Raw genomic sequence first — 19,188 nt, 5'->3', positions numbered from 1 at the left:
TTGAATTTAGACAAAGTCCATATTTGGGATGCTGGTGTGAAAGTATGTTTAAAGATGTAGCGTAGATGAACTTGATAAACAGGAGTCTAGCCTTTCCTGTTATAATTGAATTTGATGAAAGTGGCTAGAATTTCAATTACATAAATATCAATACTATTGCACATAAATTTACACATTTAATTATCTTGCTGTATGCTGCATCTAAATTTCAGACTGATGACAGAATAGTGGTCCATGAGAACCTGTCTTTTGTGGACTACCAGACCAACATGGTGCGCCTTGCTAAGAAGATTGCCCAGATTGCTCAGGATATGGTAAGTCATGTGGCCAAGACTGATAACCTGAACTAGTAGTATCCTCACCTTTTTCCTTAATTTCCCAAATCAAATATTTACCCAAATCAAAAATTTACCCTCTTTACATTCTCTAGTTTGGTTTGCCTGATCTGGTGACATTATATAAGACATAAGGCATCACAACATTTTACTATGTTATCTATGACTTCAGGTTGGCAAGTCTAGTAACAACCCTGAGGAGCTAGGTGGCCTAGGTAACCAGTTGACCAGAGAGTATGGAGAACTGGCCTCTGAGTCTCAGGGTGCAACATCATGTTCAAGTACTGCTGAGGTAATGAGCTCAGACTGGGGAATGTTTCATTGCTAAAAAGCATTTATTTAATGGCAGTTGCTCAGTTCATTGTCTCAATCTATAGTATTAATGTGATTCAGCAATCTCTAGGGGCCGATTTCACAAAGACATCATTGTTTAATGACATCTTGCTCTGGTGTTCGTTTTCTAAACTTGTGTTACAAACAGAAATTCAAAAGGATAAATTGAGCCTAAGCTGCTATAAGAATAACACTCCCTCCTCATAATATTGCTCTACATGTAACACAACTCTGTTAATCTTCTGTGATCCAGATTGGTCACCAGATCAAGAGGACAGTCCAGGACCTGGGCAGGCTGTGTATAGAGCTGGTCCAGGATGCGGGACATCTACAGAGCAGCCCTGGAGACAGCTTTGCTAAGAGAGACCTGGTGGAACATGCCAGGGCTGTCTCAGAGAAGGTGAGTTCATTACTGAATCAGATGAAAACCAGTCCATTACGTTACATTTGCCTGTTTGGAACAAAACACAGAGAGAAATTCAGTGAAGCGCAGCTTTTCTGTACCAATTTGAAGAATGGAAAATACATGATGGCTGAGTGGATTAGTTTATCACTTACATATATGTTCCTTCAAACAGCTACATTAGTTTCTGTGGAGCTCTTGCAGAATTTTTCCACTCAGTTTTGAATAAAGAACAATTAATCTATCTATCATTCTGGGAAAACAATTTGCTGTGATACATCTGTGAAACTGCAATAATTCCAGGTGTCCCATGTACTAGCAGCTCTCCAGGCTGGAGCTAGGGGCACACAGGCCTGTATCAATGCTGCTCACACAGTGAGTGGGATCATTGGAGACCTGGACACTACCATCATGTTTGCCACAGCAGGGACGCTCAACCCTGATGCAGACACGGAACAGTTTGCTGACCACAGGTGGGATTGCTGGATGATATAAGACAATAAAGATAACTTTAAACTGAAATTATTATCAAATGTGAAGCGTTTGACTTTATTCATTATTGGCAGTGAGGCATTTTCGATTTGTGGCTGAATGGTTTTAAGGTCAGGCTGAGAGAAAACTGTGTTATAAAGATTCTGAATGGCACCCAATATTTATTTTATAAATGCCCTTGATTGCAGTATATTGAATGCATCATTAACCTGAAGTTGATCTGGGACAGTATAGTAAGGGTAACATGTTGGGCTAGAAGGGAAATATATGGAATAAGCATTCAGAATTCCTTTTCATTAAGTATTACGTACCAGTGGTTAGCCTGCACCATTGATGTAGGAAAGTTGCTTGTTTTAGAGTTATTGATAAGGTGCATTGTTATATCTGGTGTGTGTTAATTTGTGTTATCACTCTCTCAACAGAGAGGCTATACTGAAGACAGCCAAGGCTTTAGTAGAAGACACCAAGACTCTAGTAGCTGGTGCTGCTGCCAACCAAGAACAGCTGGCAGGGGCTGCCCAGAGCGCAGTTAGGACAATAACTCGTCTCACCGACGTGGTCAAATTTGGAGCTGCATCCCTGGGCTCTGAGCAGCCTGAGGCACAGGTGCTCCTGATCAATGCAGTGAAAGATGTGGCCTCTGCCCTAGCTGATCTCATCAGTTGTACCAAGAATGCTGCGGGAAAACCTGTGCAGGACCCGTCTATGTCGAACCTCAAGGACTCGGCTAAGGTATGTGAAATAGTAGTTGCTAGGAGTAGTATTTTGATTTCGCTGTAAGCATTGTGTAACTTGATTATGTTAGTCATTCGTTAATGACCACATACAAATGCATGTACACACACACACACACACACACACACACACACACACACACACACACACACACACACACACACACACACACACAGATGGTATTAAAAGTGTTTTATGCTAAATATCCCTTTTAAATGCATGATACCAAACTATATGGCTACCATGCCTTTTTTCTCATCTCAAGACTGTTTTACTTTATTTCCTCTACGAAACTTATTTGTTCTTTGAGGTAATTAACCCTCTTGTCAATTCCTAGTTAATTTTATAGTTATTTAAAATGTTTGTTTGCCCACCCTAAAGTTTTTTACCTCTCACCTTATTGTTAACCTTTAACCTTTACGTTATCCCCTGACCTTTCCATATTTAGACTATGGTGACCAATGTGACATCCCTCCTGAAGACAGTGAAGACAGTGGAAGATGAGGCGGCCAGAGGAACCAGAGCACTGGAGTCCACTATAGAGGGCATCGCACAGGAGATTAGGGTGAGGGGAACTGTCCTCTGAGTAGATTAGCCACATTGCTTGACATCTTTCTCTCTGCTTGCATTGAATATACATGTTTCTTTGCATCTTTTTATCAAGAAAAAATTATTTACTGGTGTTTTAGTGATAATAATCGTTTACTTTGGAACAAAATTTAAGTGAAATGGCTAAATTTCACTCTTGTCACAAGAGCATCATCAGGCTGAATGCCCACAGGTTGTTGGGTATTGGTAGACCTGTGAACAAATCTCACTTGGACAAGACAAGAGTGAAATAAGGCTGTTTCACTAAAATTTTGTTCCAAAGTAAAGTGATCATTATCACTAAAATACCAGTAAATACAATCCCTTGGAACCATGAACAGTCTTATTGTTAACAAGAAATGATTTGAAATTAATAAAATGTGTATGTTGGCAATTACACAATTATAGAATATCAGTCTGTGCTTTGTGGAGTTAGATACAAATCGCAGACATAGCTTTATTCTTTGCGTTTTTTTTTTGTTTTGTATTGTCCTCTCAACCACTGAGGTTGAAACTTTGTGTAAACACAAAAATGCTCTCCTTCAGGCATATGAGAGCAGTGACAAGTCTGACCTGAAGGCCACCCCAGAAGACCTGATCCGGCACACCAAGGCAATCTCCAATGCTACAGCCAAGGCAGTGGCTGCTGGAAACTCTGGCAGACAGGAGGACATCATTGTGGCTGCAAACATGGGGCGCAAGGCAGTCTTTGATATACTGGTGGTCTGCAAGGTATTTTACTGATTCATTTGATGTAATCTTCTGCCAATACTTAATTATTAGTCAGGAGTAATGATACAGAAATAAGTGCATAAGCAGAAGTCGGTATTTCGAAGTCAGTTTAGATATATTAATTTTGAAATCATCCATACTTTATCTCTGAAACATGTAGATTTTGTTCTGAAGAACTTTCCTCTGTACCCAGATTTCTTTCTCAGGAAAGTCTAATCTCCAAATTGATTTTGATATTTTTTTTCAAATGGTCAGAGTCTGTATTTGCAAACACTATTTGGACAAATCCAAATGTAAATATGTAGTGACACAAAGGCAACATGTAATAGTTGCTGTGTTTATAAACCAGGCTGCTGCTCAGAGTGCAGAGACGGAGGAGATCAAGCATAGGACGCTGAGATCTGGACGTGACTGTGCTCACAACTTCAGAGAGCTGCTTGACTTGGTGCACCTGGTAAGACAACAGAATTGTAGATATAATATTTAGTTGTAAACTGATGCCTTTGCACACTACATTTATGCACTGATTAAATGTATTTTATTTTGTTAGGTTTGCAAGCTGTTTAGAGATGATGTTGGAAGTCAAATAACAGATGTTCATTTTATGATTTTTAAAGTGAACAGTAGCTCTTGTGCAAAGAAAGCCATTTTAAATTTTATATTTCTTTATTTACAAAATGAACAGAAATTACCATGGCATTACACATGGAAGACAACATGGTGTTTGCAAAGTGAAAAATAATGGGAATAATCAAACACTCATGTTCAGCCAGTATATTAAAAGCCATAATTTTATTTATCAAATTGAAAGAATTTGCTTTGATTTTCAGGCCATCCAGAAGCCCACCTATGAAAACAAGCAGAGTCTTGGACAGGCATCCAAGAAGGTGGCCAACGCTGTCACAGAAATTGTACAGTCAGCCGAGGCTATCAAAGGTAAATTATCTGTTTATTGATGTTTGAATATACACCTACAAATCAAGGTTTTTTTTTTCTTCTGCCAACCTGATATAGTTTCTGATGCTCTTATGAATGTACATGTATGAGCTTGTGGATTAAATAATTCTTAGCAAGCAAGAGTGCTCACAGTAAAACTTGGCCATAGTCAAATCTTCTAATAATGATCATTATTTGCTTAAACAGCATAGTTGAAAGGAGAAAAAAAATCGATGAACAACTTTTTAAATGCTTGTGAAACACAACTTAGTTTGCTTAAAATTTTAACTCACGAGCTTCATTGTATTCATGGTATGTTGTATTGTTCCAGGCACAGAGTGGGTAGATCCAGATGACCCCACAGTGATAGCTGAGAATGAACTGCTCACTGCTGCCAACTCCATTGAAGCTGCTGCAAAGAAACTGGCAGCTCTGAAGCCAAGGCAACCAGCCAAGGTAGGAGTCGGTGTGATACAGCTTAATATATTTCTTAACTTCTACAATGATCAACTCTGTGAGAATTAGACCATTACTGATGTATTATTTTAATTTGTTGTCCACTATATTTATTTCACACTGCATGCTGGCTATCATAACTCACTAAAATCACAGTATAGTGCATGCTTCAATAGTTTTTTTAAAAACTCCTAATGTCAACTTGATTATAACTTATACTGAAAGGTGTGAAAAGTAGGAGATAATTTTTTTAATTCATATCCTCTTAATGAACTTAATTAAAACAGTAAAAAAAAAAAAAAAAACTATAGGAATTTATCAGAAATTCAGCATATACAACAGACTTGAGTAACAAATTTAGTCACAAAGTGACTCCCATGTGTTTTATATAATCAGCCGTCCTCTTATCCCATAACAATGACCGTGTCCACGCGACACAATGAGTACGAGGATGATGAGGTAAGACCATTAGCCTGCACCTGTTTTTACAGCTAGTCACGTACCCACGTAGGAGTTCTATTCGTAGTGGAATTGAGTGCTAACTCTTGTTTTATTAGCCAGTACATACTGACGAATGCACTGCTGACTGACTACTAGTTGTTTACTGAAGAGAGAGAGAGAGGGGTGCAGTTTTCAATGAGATATGTTTGTAATATTTGGTGGTGAATCTGATAGTCACCAAATAGACAACATATCATGTGGAAAACTGTGATACAACAGTGGAATAGAGTTGTCCGAATTTTTTTGATTGATTGATTGATAAATTAATTGACTGATTGACTTACTGATAGAAAATTCTAACAAATTATATGATAAGTTAGTTGGTCTGAAATCTGCTGATAACAAGAAATATACCACCCAGCATGTATGTAATTAAAGACAAGCAAAGATTTCAGATTAACTAACTTTGGAAAATGAAATAATTTTTTACTTCTTGAGGATTTTTGACATGTCTTATTTTCTCCTTGCACCGATTTCATCTTGATATGGAGTTAATATCAGTCTAATCTAGTGCTTTCCATTTCATCTTTTCATTACTTAGTGTGTTCTCTTTTGATTTCTTTTATTACTCAGAGGGCTGATGGCAGTCAGGTAAAATAGATTGATCTTTTACTGAATTAGCATAAGATGTAGTATTTGTTGTATCGCATAATATCATGTCTTGGGATTCTCTTGTGTAGTATGTTTTGATGTTTTCTATTTAGCAGTGTTGTTCCAGTGTATGATTTATAATATAGCTTAAATTAGCAGTAATGAATGTCTAGTTATTTCATGTTTAAAATTTTGCCAGTCAAAGGACATTTTGCCTTTGCAGTCTGACTGGTGTATTATGTGACAAGGATTTTGTCATTTACCATCTTTGCTTCCCCCAGTGACAGTTGATGTTGTAGCTTGAATACTGCCTTAGATATTGTGATATCCCTTTCCTAATGCACATATACACTTCAGTCTCAAGATTTAACCTAAAAAAAAAATATGCTTATGCTTTAAAGGGACCAATTGTGTTTTCCCCTTTGTCTTTTATATCTTCCAATTTTCTTTTTTTTTTTTTTTTGTCTCGAAGGTATTTTGCTTACATTTTAGATCATGGAATTACTGTCCCTGCTAAAAATTGAATAATTTACATGCTAAGCAAAATTGTCATGAATTAAACTAAGCCCCCCCCCCCCCCTCCAAAAAAAAAAAAAAAAAAAAAATCTTAAGAATTACAGTTGTATTTTTAGTTCAGAACTTCTTTGAGTCATGGTCAGAAAAAATGTGGAATTTTGTTGTATTATTTTCATGTCAAGAGCCCACATGTGGTCCTTTTGAGGGTTATTGTAAATTGAACTTTGAAAATAACAAGCTGACTTACAATGATTTTATAGAAAAAGTGGAAAAGAACAAACATTGCTTTAAAAAATTATTTGCAGTTTTTGAAGGCAGCATTAATTGCTTTCTTCAAAATATTTGGTATATATATTTTTTATCTTTCCCAAAGTAGCTTTTCACAAAAATGATAGATTTCTCCATACATGTAGTATCAGCATGATTTACTGATATAATATTATAACTTACTTGGCTGTTGTTGCTTTGTATTTCCCCCCTCTTATTTTATATATCTCTGTTGTAAAAAAAAAACATGTTGTGTTAGATCTCTACATTTACTCTGGTTGTACATGGCTAGTGAAACTTGGCATGGAATCAACAAAACAATATCTCCATTTGTGGTTAGGATTTATCATATTCCATCGGCCATGTATACATATTTAGACATATTTCAAGTCTTTAAGTCACTTGGTACAGTGCTTTAAAAAAGGTAAAAAAAAAAGTTTAAATATTTGTCTATCCTTGATTCAACCATGACAGTTGACTTTGGTGCTTTTCTCCACTTTAATTTTCCATCCACTTTAATTTTCCATTTATGAATATAATTCATAAAGTGGTGCTTTTACAGATTTGTTTTACTTTTGATGTGGGGAGTAGTTGTCAACATTTTTTAAATGAATGAGTAAAAAAATAGTAAATAATTTATAGAATTTGATGTGCAAAAAAAGCCCTTAGCCTGACCCTTCCCCTTTATCTGCTTTCTTTTATTTGCTTAAAAGCCTGTTTACCAGCTTTCTTTTTAGTTACCATAAGCTAAGAGAGAGTTGTCCACTTAAAATAAAATTCATGTTTATACGTTTTCCATGTATGACTGTCAGCAAAACAACCTGAAAATTGACACCCTATTGCTCAGCGCAGTACATATAAATTGAAACCATTGTAAACAGCTACTGTTAACTTCCAGATACAAATGACAAGAGTCCTGTTGTTACCATAGCAACTGGGTGTAGTCATCTGCAAGCAATTCTTATCACTTAACTGAGCACCTGTCACATTTAATGTCTAAATCTATGAATATATGACAGTGACAAATGAGATGAGGGCCAAAATTGATTTATACACCCTGAAAAGATATGGCATTAGAATTGTAAATGTCGTGACAGTGAGATGAGAAAGACTGAAGTGGAAATCTGTTTTAACTCTGGGTCACCTCCAAATTTGCATGACTGCCTCTTTGTGGTAGATCAAAGGAGAGAGAGAGAGAGAGGTACTCATTTATCAAGTTAACACATACCTTTGTATCAGGCTGCACACAGTAGCATTCTTCTTCAGGATCTTTTTTGATACTTCTCTTTCTTATTCTGGCCCTGCCACTGGATACAAATGTGACTTGTCCCATTTTCAAAACAATGCTATTTCTGGCCTGACACATGTTAGACCTTTCCCCTAGGTTGGGACTATGTATGCAGTCTGTGTACAGGGTTATATTGCAAGGTCTCCACTGGCTTAGGAAGAACCCTTTTTTTGTTTGTGACAGGGATATAAGTTACTGGATATGTATGACAATGTTTAGGCCTTATGCCTATTTGCAAGAATTGTATTATTCCACTTCTGAGGATGAAGAGGAGTCAGATGAATGGGAGGATGAGTTGGTAGGGTTCAGGGAGGAAAATGGGTTGAGTTTGATTTGTGAGTTCTGGAGTTTTATCTGCTGGAATGGATGTTAAAAGCTGACCTTTGCCAACACCTTGATCTTTTGTGATAGAGTTAAAAAAATTTTGGTTGCAATATGCTAGATTAGGCATAAAAGCAATCGTGAACAAGTGATTTTTAGTAAAAGCAAAACAATTAAAATGCTATATGACACCCAGGATTGTTAAACTAAAGGGAAATAGTGTATAATAGGCAACTTCTGGTGCACTAAGACTTTTTTATTAGAACTGGCAAGTCTGGTCTAATGTGTGGTACATGTAACGTAAATACTGTATCACTGTGTGTTCTGAAGAAATGCAGACTTTAATCTTTTCAGATATTTAGACTTTGCTGAAGGATTATTGCTCATGTTGTAAGTAGTGAACTTCTATATTCTGTTGTTTTCTTTTTTTATGTTGCAAATTTGAGTATGTGCCAGGTTTCTCCTCTTTTCAGGAGGCAGATGAAAGTCTGAACTTTGAGGAACAAATCTTGGAGGCAGCTCGCTCCATTGCTGCAGCCACAGCGGCGCTGGTGAAGGCTGCTGGTACTGCACAGAAGGAACTTGTATTGCAGGGCAAGGTAGGATTAGTACTAAAGTCAGATAAATTTTCCCTCATTACCCGCCTTTGGCAGGCTTGAGAACTTTGCTTCATTTTGACTTGTGAAATTTTGCTCTTACCACTCTTTCATTCATTTGGCTTTTAATTCTTGGATGGCTATTGAAATTTAATTTACCTGTGCACAGTAACGTTGATTGCACCAATGAGTTTTATACATAGCATTACATTATCATATAGTTTTATCAGGGTTTATAATCTTTGGAGGGTTATCCTACTTTTATCATGATAGATGAATATTACCAATCAGCAGGGTTGAGTTATTAGTTTATTACCATGGTAATTAAGTCCCTAAAATTTGAAACAAAACTGATTTACTGTCGTCTGAAGTCAATTTTACTTTTAAAAATATGCAAAAAAGACATTTTAAGAAAAAGTAATTCTTTAAAATTTTTGGCGTGTATGGAAATTGTGAGTAATTACCTTACAGTATAAAAGTGCCTGCTGTCACATAATTTATTTGCCGCAGGTGGCTGTCATATAAAGTAGGTTAACAACCGTATGGTTTTATAATATAGATGGGTGTTCACTGTATATCAAGTTCATATAATGTGTATAATGGCATTAAAAATATATTATTGTAAAGGAGATAAAATATTTTGAGGTTGAGCATTTGTATGGCATGGCTACTGGAGTTTATGACTGCAAACTGAACCATAGAATAATGAACCAGCATTGCATTAGAAATTATTTCCGTTATTTGTTATATAAAATATATAGCATATATATTGAAATAGTTGCATTGCCAGTTTTACAGTGGTGTTTTAAACTTGTACAAATATGGATGTAATCTTCATATGCTCACCTGTAGTAAAATGAATTTGTTGTTTTGTGTATCTTTTCATGTTATTTGACTTTAATTGTATCCACCATGTATTGATCTAGGTGACAGCAGCCTACAGAGCCTCTTCTTTCCTGGATGAAGATGGCCAGTGGTCACAGGGACTCATCTCAGCAGTGAGTACATGGTCTTCAAGACTCAGAAAGTAACCTTAAGCTTTATGGGGAAACATGATGGCCATCTGAAAGATGGTGAAGCACAGTTGAAAAAAATAATAAAATACTGCTCAGACTGTACCTTGTACGATTGATACAGTGGTTCTCTATAGATGTGTATTCCAACATTTGATTGGTTGATGGTTAAATTTCCACCAATATGAATCAAGTTGACACTATCATATTTTTAGTCGCTGAAAATTTTCAGTTAAGGCTTTAAAATTTATGGTTAAATTTGGGAATTCCCACTGGAATAATAATAATAATAATAATGATAATGATAAGTAAATTATTCTCTCATTTCAGGCCAAGATGGTTGCTGCGGCCACTCACAACCTGTGTGAAGCTGCCAACTCCATGGTCCAGGGGAATGCCAGTGAGGAGAAGTTGATCTCCTCTGCCAAACAGGTGGCTAGCTCTACGGCACAGCTGCTGGTGGCCTGCAAGGTGAAGGCAGATACTGACTCTGTGTCCATGCAGAGACTACAGGTAAGTAGGGGGGTGGTTCAGATATAAGTTAGATGATTATGTTTTCAAAACCTACAGTAATTATGAGAGCTTTTCAGTGGGCAAAATTTATCGAACTTGCCATAATTGGTTTACCTCATTTGTTTTGAGTTTCTTGGCAAATGAAAGCAAAGTCTACTTGGTTATTATGTTTGGTTATCTGGAATGGACATCACATCTAATTCGTGTGTTTCTCATTTCCCTTGGGTACATTTTGTACAAGCAGTTGACGACATTAGTCCAAGGCTCTTCTCAGTGCATTTCTCCCTCAGTCTCAGCTGAACTTTTTCAAACATTTAGAGTGCTATTTGAAGCATTTAAACAATATTCCAGTGATAAATCATCCTTATGTCCATTCTGGCTTTAGGTTTTCTGTGATGTGTTCATTATATTATCATCAATATTAAAATCATTATTACCAGATTATTATTTACTGTTTTCAAGTTCTGCCCACAATGTTAAAGTTATCCCTTCTTTTCCATGTCCCTCTACATAGGGAGCTGGTAATGCTGTGAAGAGGGCCACAGAGGCCTTGGTGAGGGCAGCCCAGCAGGCCAAGGAACTATCTGAGGAGGAACAAAGTCTGACTATCAACAAACGTATGGTGGGAGGAATGGCACAGGTGAGTGAAAGATTTTCATCATTGACATTGCCCCAGTTTCGCAAAAAAAAAAAAAAAAAAAAAAGAATTTTTGCTCTTAAAGGAAGAACATTTTCTTTCTTGTGTTTATCACACTAATGTCTTCTTTTGAGAGACATTCCATATAAAATAAGAAGAATTTTCAATAAAAATTAACGTAATTACTTTTGTACTAAGTGGAGTTAAACAAGTAAAGGTTTGATTTTCATAACCAATATTTGGGAAAGATTTTAGAAGGGCTGGTTAGTAGAGGAACTTGACATAAACATTTCTTAATTTTTTTTGCATCAGATCATCATGGCTCAAGAGGAGATCATACGCAAAGAAAAGGAACTCGAGGCAGCCAGATCGCGGCTGGCAATGATCAGAAAAGAAAAATACAAGGACAACCCACCAGAGGAAACAGATGCTGTGTGGTGATCACATGGTCATAAAGACAACAATATTAAAAACAAAAATGTATAAATCTATATAGTGTTTAACATATGACATCCATTCGAAGTATAGATACTCCATGAACTTCTGTTGGTTAAGTGGCAGAATGGACCTGATCATGTTGAATGTGGATTGAGGCATTGAGATGGGAGACATTTGACTTAATGTTATGCGTAAACATTAATTTAATACCATGCCTTGTACACCATCGAATTTGCCATTTGTGGCACCATTATGCCAAATTTGAGATTCTTCAAATCTAATATATAAATTGTTATATACACCATTGGAACCATGAGGATGGAACGAATAGACTTTCTTTTTCCTTGTGATTTAAAGGTAATATTATTTGTGCCTACATACATATCATGATATTCAGTGCCTACTATTTGGTGCTATTCCAATTTAATTAAGTAGTATTTTTTTCTGTAGTGATGTTTAAAGAAGATCACATTTATATTAACACAGGTAAAATCATGTAGAACACAAGCACCCAAGAGTATTCATTTTTTCATTATTGGATACATTGACAATGGTCATATTTCTGTATTCTTTTAAGTTTACTAGTATTTTATTGTTCCAATATTAAGAGCAACCCCCTCCCCAAGAGATAACCTCTATTGCAGTAGTAGTAATACTAGTACTAGAATTTTAGGGCTAAAAAATTTAGAACTAGAAAAGTAGGAATTTTGAAGGGGTCAATTGATTTGGTTCTTAAATTTGAGTAACAGAATGCCATTATTATGTATAAAGCTTTTTCATTTCATAACATTGTTTGTTTTTGTTCTTGTTCCATCACTCGGCCTGCTTTGGAATGAAAAGCATTTCTGGCATACCACACATCCATTTTTTGAAGAGAGTTCTTTTGATGTGTCCAAAATTTGGACAACCTTGAAGAACGTGCTACCAAAATTATTCAACCAAAATGGTCTGGAAAATGCACTTTGATTTCATGCGTATTTACAACTGAATGGATGTTAAGTCACACTTCTAAGGAAAGGTTATACCTTCAGGAATTAACATTTACCAAAAACTAACCTTACAACTGAGAATAAATCCACTTTATGGTGCAATTTTCCAGGCAGATTTTGTTTGAACGTGCTTGGCTTAACATTCTCGTGTATTCAGTTTGACAACCAATTTAAGTTGGTTATGGGTTACAGTATAAATGTAATAGAAATATCCCCATTCCATGTGCCTTTGAATACATTTTGTGTTCACTTCCAAATTTAATATGGATTGTACATTTAACACATTAATATATAACAAGTCAGCAACAAGAACTTTTTTCACTTTACTTTTATTGCCATCGTTTGGCAATGCACCTAGTGTTGGCAGTAACAAAAGTTGGCTTTCTGGAGTTGAATTTTGACAGCAATGCTGACATGGGTGCAAACAAATTTACAGAAACTAAAAATATGCTTAAAAAAAAAGAAAAGAAAAGAACCATGCAAGGATATGAAAAAGGCTGGAATTGATTTATAATTTAAAAAATGAACTAATTCGAAATAATACTAAAAAGATAACCAGATCTGTGCTTTCTCGGAAAAGCCTGAACAAGGTGAAGGAAAATGGTGGAGATGACAAAAATATGCACAGACATATGGTGTCTGCACATAAAACTAGAAGAAAAACCTGCTTAATGATTTTCAAAAGAAACCCCACTTTCCTAAAATAAAGACATGAAAATGTGCTGGAATATCTATTAGTTAACTGAAACATTAGTTACATTTCTGGTATTGCATACTTACACGCCATTGAGTAAAGTCTTACTACAAAATATAACCATGAAATCTGAACATTGTGCAATCCAAGATAGGTGATGTTATCTGGGCCATACTATTTTCTTGCTAAAAACAACTTGAAGGTAAAGAATCATATATCATCAAATACAAGATGTAAAATAATTAATTTGTCCATAGTTGAAATTTTCCAAAATTGGCCTTTACCTAGACAAAATTGATCCTTTACATAGTTTACCTCTGAAATGAGGTATATTTTGTAAAGGCTCGTACAAAACATTGTCAAAGTAACAATGTCGAGCAGGAGAGAATTTTTTTCATCAGATAACTTGGATCCCACAATCTAATCTTTGACAAATGACGCTTACATAACTTTAAAACAAATCATATCATGGTGCCTGTAAATTTGAGGGAATATTTACAGACTTGCCAAAAAGTTGGGAAGATGTTCCAAAGGGCTGATCTCTCAAACTTGACGTACGTTGGGTAGGCAGGCGAGTCTTAGTTTAGACAAGAAATACATTCAAAACAAAATGTGCATGGAGTAACTACACATATTTGCTTTCTTCTTCCCAAATTTGCCCAAATAATGTGACCCAGGTGATGAGCTATTAAATACCCTGCATTTAACAAGCCTTCCCATGCACACAAAAAATCGGGGCATTCAATAGTCAGTGACATTTTATGGACACCTTTGGGATGTAGTAAACAAAGGTGTGTAGCTTCTCCACGCACATATTATTTTGAGTGTACTGTGTGTTAAATACAAAGAGACAAAATATAATGACTATCTACCTACTACTCAACATAACTTTGGCTTGAGAGTTTAACCCCCTTGATTTTTTTGACACATGTCCAGTTTCTTCCAGTTTCTTCCAACTATTAGCTCCAGATAACAAAGGTCAAAAGCTTATTTACTTAGTGTCCTAAAATGGTCATAAGCTGGTAGAGGTGCACAACTGCAATGACAAGTAGCTTTTAAACTAAAATAGTACCCTGCTTCTAAAAGTACACAAATTGTGTAGATCTTAAAACCTGAACTGAAAAAGACCCATCATTTCTGTTTGGAAAAAAAAATGAATAAAATAAAATCAGATGGAAGAAACATGAGTTACCACTAAGGTACAGCTGCCAAACCATTTCTACACAAAACTGGCACGTGTATAGACAACATACAGCACACGAGTACCAAGTGTCAGAGGCACCTTGCACATGGTAACGTAATCGATATTAAACTCCCTGAGATGCGGCCATGTGCAAAGATACTGAGGTAGAAATACGAGGCTTCATGCACATGGGGAAGGGGGGGGAGGGGGGGGGGGGCAAAGGAGGTCTACTTGCTTTACTGAAACATTAACAAGCATACTAACATATACATATATAGATAAAGATATAGATATATATAATATATATAGTTATAATAATAATAATGCTTCCTGTTTACAACTGACTGTTTTTGTAAATCGCAAATGTCATGCTTCTTCTTGGGCCTGCCACAAATACTGTGGAAGGTGTATATATAGTATTTACACATATGTATGTTGACTAAAAGGTCGCCTTGATAAAACAACAAATATATAATATTTATATATAAACAGTGTGGTTAAAAGTACACATACTTTAGCATTATGGCCAGAGGACCACGGACAGCTGGGTCATTAACATGTACCTATTACATTAACAAGGAAGGGAGTGCTCTTTGAAGTTGTCAAATAATAAGAACAAAAGTAATACTAAAAGACATAAAACACTGGATATGTACCATCACATATTATACTGGTTTTGGACAGTTGAACAATAATAAAATATACTGATATTTGAGCTGTACAGGAAGACTTCAACCCACCCTTTCTTACATAGAGTCCAAAGTGTGATTACTTGATCTAGGTAGAGGAACGACTTGATGAGAGCTGCCACCTACTGTTAGTAAAGAGTGAGCACAAAACTCCATTTAAAAACCAACAAAAATGAAAGGACAAATAATGAATGCTCCCAGCTACCCCTGACGTCTGGTCCCTAGATGCTAGAATAGCTGACAGTTAAAAGGCTGACACAGATACAAAAAATAAGGAAAGCCTATGGTTAAATAGCTAAAATATTAATAGTATAATGATATTATTCCAACCACTATGCACAAGACTAAATAGGGCCAATTTCTAGTATATGTGAAATCAGCTACCCTTAGTTTGCATGATTCATGTAAAATGACTAAATCACTACTTAGATTACTTCTGAGGTTACTCAATACCCGTGAGAAAATCTATTGAGGTTTTTTTTTATTTATTTTATTATGTACATGCCCTTTACTCTTACTCCAGACAAACACATGTAAATGCACTTCGACATGAAATCGATAATTGTCTATGTGTGACTGAGGTTGAATTTAAATGCATCTTTCTGTACAGGTTGCACTAGTTGTCTAGTTGAAAGCCCCTATATCCTTCATCATGACTACCGAAGACTTTCAGCTTGGGAAGTGTGTGAATACAGTTGCCTTATTTTTTTACTTGCAGTAGGCGAACATGGACTAGAAGAGCCTGAGCTTGGCCTTGAAAATTTGTGCTACGATTTCTTGAAAACTCGTTGTAAACCCTGCTGCTGCGTAGACTGGGAGAATTGGTGTATGAGCACTAGATGTGGAGGGCAACAGCAGCAAAGCTCTGTTGTCACAGCGACTAGAAATTCCTCATTATCAACAGAGCAGCACCTTAGATATATTCCACTATTCGTTGTATGCACAAGCATGGCATCAAAACCTTGCCAGCATATGTGTGTTGTCCACTTCATCCTCCTCATCATCATCATGGTCTCTCCCTGCTATGCCGCACTCCACTCTTACTCTGCTGAAGTTTAGGGCTGTAAGAAGCAGGAACCTGGTGTGAAGAACATAATAAAAATAAGTTTATACCCGCAATAATATCCGAAGTAAATGCAGTGCAATCAGTGTCCCCTGCATCGCTGTTTTATACTGAGCGCCCCTTCTTTTATCCTCTTAAGTCTCCTTCTGTTCTTCCCTGCTGAATACTCCGCAGCAATCTGTCTTACAGCTGTGATCTGCTAGGCTACACCTAGACTGTGGTGATAAATGCCTGATCTTGTGTTAACTGAGATGCTGTCCCTGCAAACTCTGTCTCTTCTACCTGAGGCATTGCTGTTGGGAAATGTGTAGAATTCGAGAGCTTTGGCAGAGGCTCTGGACCCTCTTCCATGGTATCACCCTGAGACTGGAGTTGTTCTGTTGAGTCTGTAAGTTGTTTGGCGTGAGAGGTAGACTTGCTATGCTGAGAATCCTGCTGGAGCTGCTGCTGCTGTTGCTGCTGAAGAGGCTGAGGATAAGGAGGAGGAGGAGGTGGAGGTGGAGGAATTTTACCCGTATCAGAGTGTGTGATATCTCCCTCCAAACAGCCTGGAGGACTCTGTGACGAGCCTGGAGGACTCTGTGAGGAAGCAGAGTCTGTGTTGGGGGACAGATACTGTGAGGAAGTATGGTTGCTTGGCTCTGGGCTGCTGACGCTACTGCTGCCTACGCCGCCATGGAAGCTGCCTTCTGGCTCACTACTTGTGTTTTGCAACAAATGCTGGCTGTCAGGGGACTGAGAGAAAACAACAAGGATATGCATGAATATAATATTTAAAGAAAAACACAAATAATAAATTTTGGCTTACTGTAACAACAGAAGTGTCTTTAAAAATTTCAAACCTGTCTAACTTACAACTATGAATCAACACATCAGAATTACAAAATTTAATTGGAAATGTCAAGTTGTCATCTTATACTTTACCAGAATATGTCTATGTTCACAACCAATCTGCAGACTAACTTATCTGCTGATCAAATATGGCTGACCTACTTGAAAGCTTGCTGCGTAATCCCCACAGGGAATCCATTAGTGGATTGCAAGGAAAGCTTTCCAATGGATCATATTTAATAGAAGATCAACTTGGTTGTAAACAGAGTCTATCATTGCTTCACAATATACATATTTCCATTTAAGTAGTTTTGATAATGTGTTAAATATCTTGCTTATGTGTGTGGTTGCTCATGAATAAATATGGCTGCTATTGTCTCACCTCCATGTTCCGTCCATTTACCCCATATTTCTGCCCCAGTCTGGAGGAGATGGCAATGCCATTAGGCCTGTAACCTTGGTTGACTGTAGGGATCGCCTTCCTTCTCAAAATTGGGGTTTGAATTTCAATCTGAAGAAAAAAAATCAACAAAACTTAGAATATTTGGAAATCACCACTTTTGCCAGATTAAAAAGAGAAATTGCTATCAGATAAGCCAGTGTTATGGATCACAGTCAAAATATTAGCCTCGAGAAATATTGATGACTGAAGTAGGAAAAATTATAAAGTTTACCCACAGATTAGGCATATGGGAAAACCCACATTAACATTGAAGATCTGTTTAAGCAAAAAAAAAAAAAAAAAAATGTTCATACTGTGGGGTCATCAGCAGTTGTGCAGTTTGCTGGTAACATGGGTGTGATGCTATCTTCATGCCCATTTGCCGTACACTGGTGGTACAAATTGCCACCGTTTGACTGAGGTAGATGGCCATTGCCATAATAACGCACAGCTTCTGGCTCACTAGGTCGTTGACGGTTCCTAAAAATATATCACAATTTGTATAGTTTCCTCTTCAAAACATCTCAACCTGGAACACTGCCAGTTCCTTTTAAAATATCAAAATGTGCATGGTTATATCTTCTACAAATATATTTTCATTCATGAAGTCAGTACAAATATTATACCAAACAAATGAGTTGAGGTTGTCCATACTGATAACAACTCCTGGACATATCCTCTTGCACACTCTCATCATATTGTGGTGTTATGACTCTTACCTTGCTTTCAATATGATGAGGACAATACAGATAGCCACACACACAATGCCAATAGAGACCCCAGCTATAATACCAACTTTGGTGTCATCCAGGTTGTCTAAAATGAGAGATAATAAGGAGTTTGCCTAATGGAACGAAATATGAACAATCCTTTTCATGATTATCATACCAATGACAATCTTATTCATATTATACACAAAATCCTTCAACTTCCTCAACCTTCTCACTCACTCACTCACTCACTCACTCACTCTCACTCACACACACACACACACACACACACACACACACACACACACACACACACACACACACACACACACACACACACACACGAAAATACCAACTCATGGTTACCAGGAAGTGCAATTCAGATGGCTTACATATTTTTGATCTCAAAACTGCGAACTTACACAGCTATAATACATACCATGATCCCACTGCGCAATTCACAACATGTCCAAGTTTGTAATCTTTAACACACAATAATACCATCAATACTACCACAATCTCTGTGACATTACCTATTGGTTCACTAGGCGGAGGTACCTCCAACTTGAACTCCAATTTTTCACTGCGAGGCCCATTGCCTGCTCTGGTAGAAGCCTGTATTTCCACCTGATACACTTTGCCTGGGTGCAGTTGGGCCAGCTTTGCAAATGTTGCTGAGCCTAGGAAATGGTGAATATGACAGTTAATAGAACTGGTGGAAAATGATGGTCTGAACTTGAATGCTTGCCTAATCACTCTGCTAGTGTGAATATTACTTTTGCCTGTTAGAGTTTTATACACAGTACATGAAAAAACAGAATTTAATGGAAAAAGTTTGATGGAGAAAAGAGTTAAAAAATGATGAGAATCTTCTTTGTAGTTAACAAAAAAATCTT

The 19,188-nt window shown here is 36.8% G+C and overlaps 2 protein-coding genes across 7 annotated transcripts in view; one reads left to right on the top strand and one right to left on the bottom strand.

The window, feature by feature from the left end:
- LOC106155859 (talin-1) overlaps positions 1-12,478 on the top strand; it is a 52,711-nt gene extending 40,233 nt beyond the window's left edge. For 4 of the 6 annotated variants that reach the window (XM_087006656.1, XM_087006657.1, XM_087006658.1 and 1 more), the window contains 16 exons: positions 213-314; positions 508-627; positions 922-1,068; positions 1,375-1,544; positions 1,986-2,295; positions 2,747-2,863; positions 3,433-3,618; positions 3,968-4,072; positions 4,449-4,554; positions 4,886-5,010; positions 5,407-5,469; positions 8,968-9,093; positions 10,017-10,088; positions 10,434-10,616; positions 11,131-11,256; positions 11,566-12,478. In XM_087006656.1, the coding sequence (XP_086862782.1) occupies positions 213-314; positions 508-627; positions 922-1,068; positions 1,375-1,544; positions 1,986-2,295; positions 2,747-2,863; positions 3,433-3,618; positions 3,968-4,072; positions 4,449-4,554; positions 4,886-5,010; positions 5,407-5,469; positions 8,968-9,093; positions 10,017-10,088; positions 10,434-10,616; positions 11,131-11,256; positions 11,566-11,694 (2,187 nt within the window). In that variant the 3' untranslated portion in view covers positions 11,695-12,478. Of the gene's footprint in view, positions 1-212; positions 315-507; positions 628-921; positions 1,069-1,374; positions 1,545-1,985; positions 2,296-2,746; positions 2,864-3,432; positions 3,619-3,967; positions 4,073-4,448; positions 4,555-4,885; positions 5,011-5,406; positions 5,470-6,084; positions 6,103-8,967; positions 9,094-10,016; positions 10,089-10,433; positions 10,617-11,130; positions 11,257-11,565 lie in introns of all 6 variants that reach the window. The other 2 variants (XM_013530878.2, XM_013530880.2) reach the window with 2 other exon arrangements.
- A 512-nt stretch (positions 12,479-12,990) lies between these two features.
- Positions 12,991-19,188, bottom strand: part of LOC106155860 (protogenin B) — a 38,706-nt gene continuing 32,508 nt past the window's right edge. Inside the window, exons 18-22 of the mRNA XM_087006661.1 lie at positions 18,826-18,972; positions 18,302-18,398; positions 17,897-18,062; positions 17,523-17,651; positions 12,991-17,044 (exon numbers count right to left, since the gene is read on the bottom strand). Coding sequence (XP_086862787.1) covers positions 16,520-17,044; positions 17,523-17,651; positions 17,897-18,062; positions 18,302-18,398; positions 18,826-18,972 — 1,064 coding nt within the window. The 3' untranslated portion in view covers positions 12,991-16,519. The remainder of the gene's footprint in view (positions 17,045-17,522; positions 17,652-17,896; positions 18,063-18,301; positions 18,399-18,825; positions 18,973-19,188) is intronic.

Source organism: Lingula anatina, chromosome 2 (genome assembly GCF_051362555.1).
Source record: "Lingula anatina isolate TDL-2025a chromosome 2, LinAna3.0, whole genome shotgun sequence".
In the NCBI taxonomy this organism is placed as follows: Eukaryota; Metazoa; Brachiopoda; class Lingulata; order Lingulida; family Lingulidae; genus Lingula; species Lingula anatina.
The sequence above is the reverse complement of the archived record's forward strand: the minus strand, read 5'-3'. Positions and strand labels throughout refer to the sequence as shown.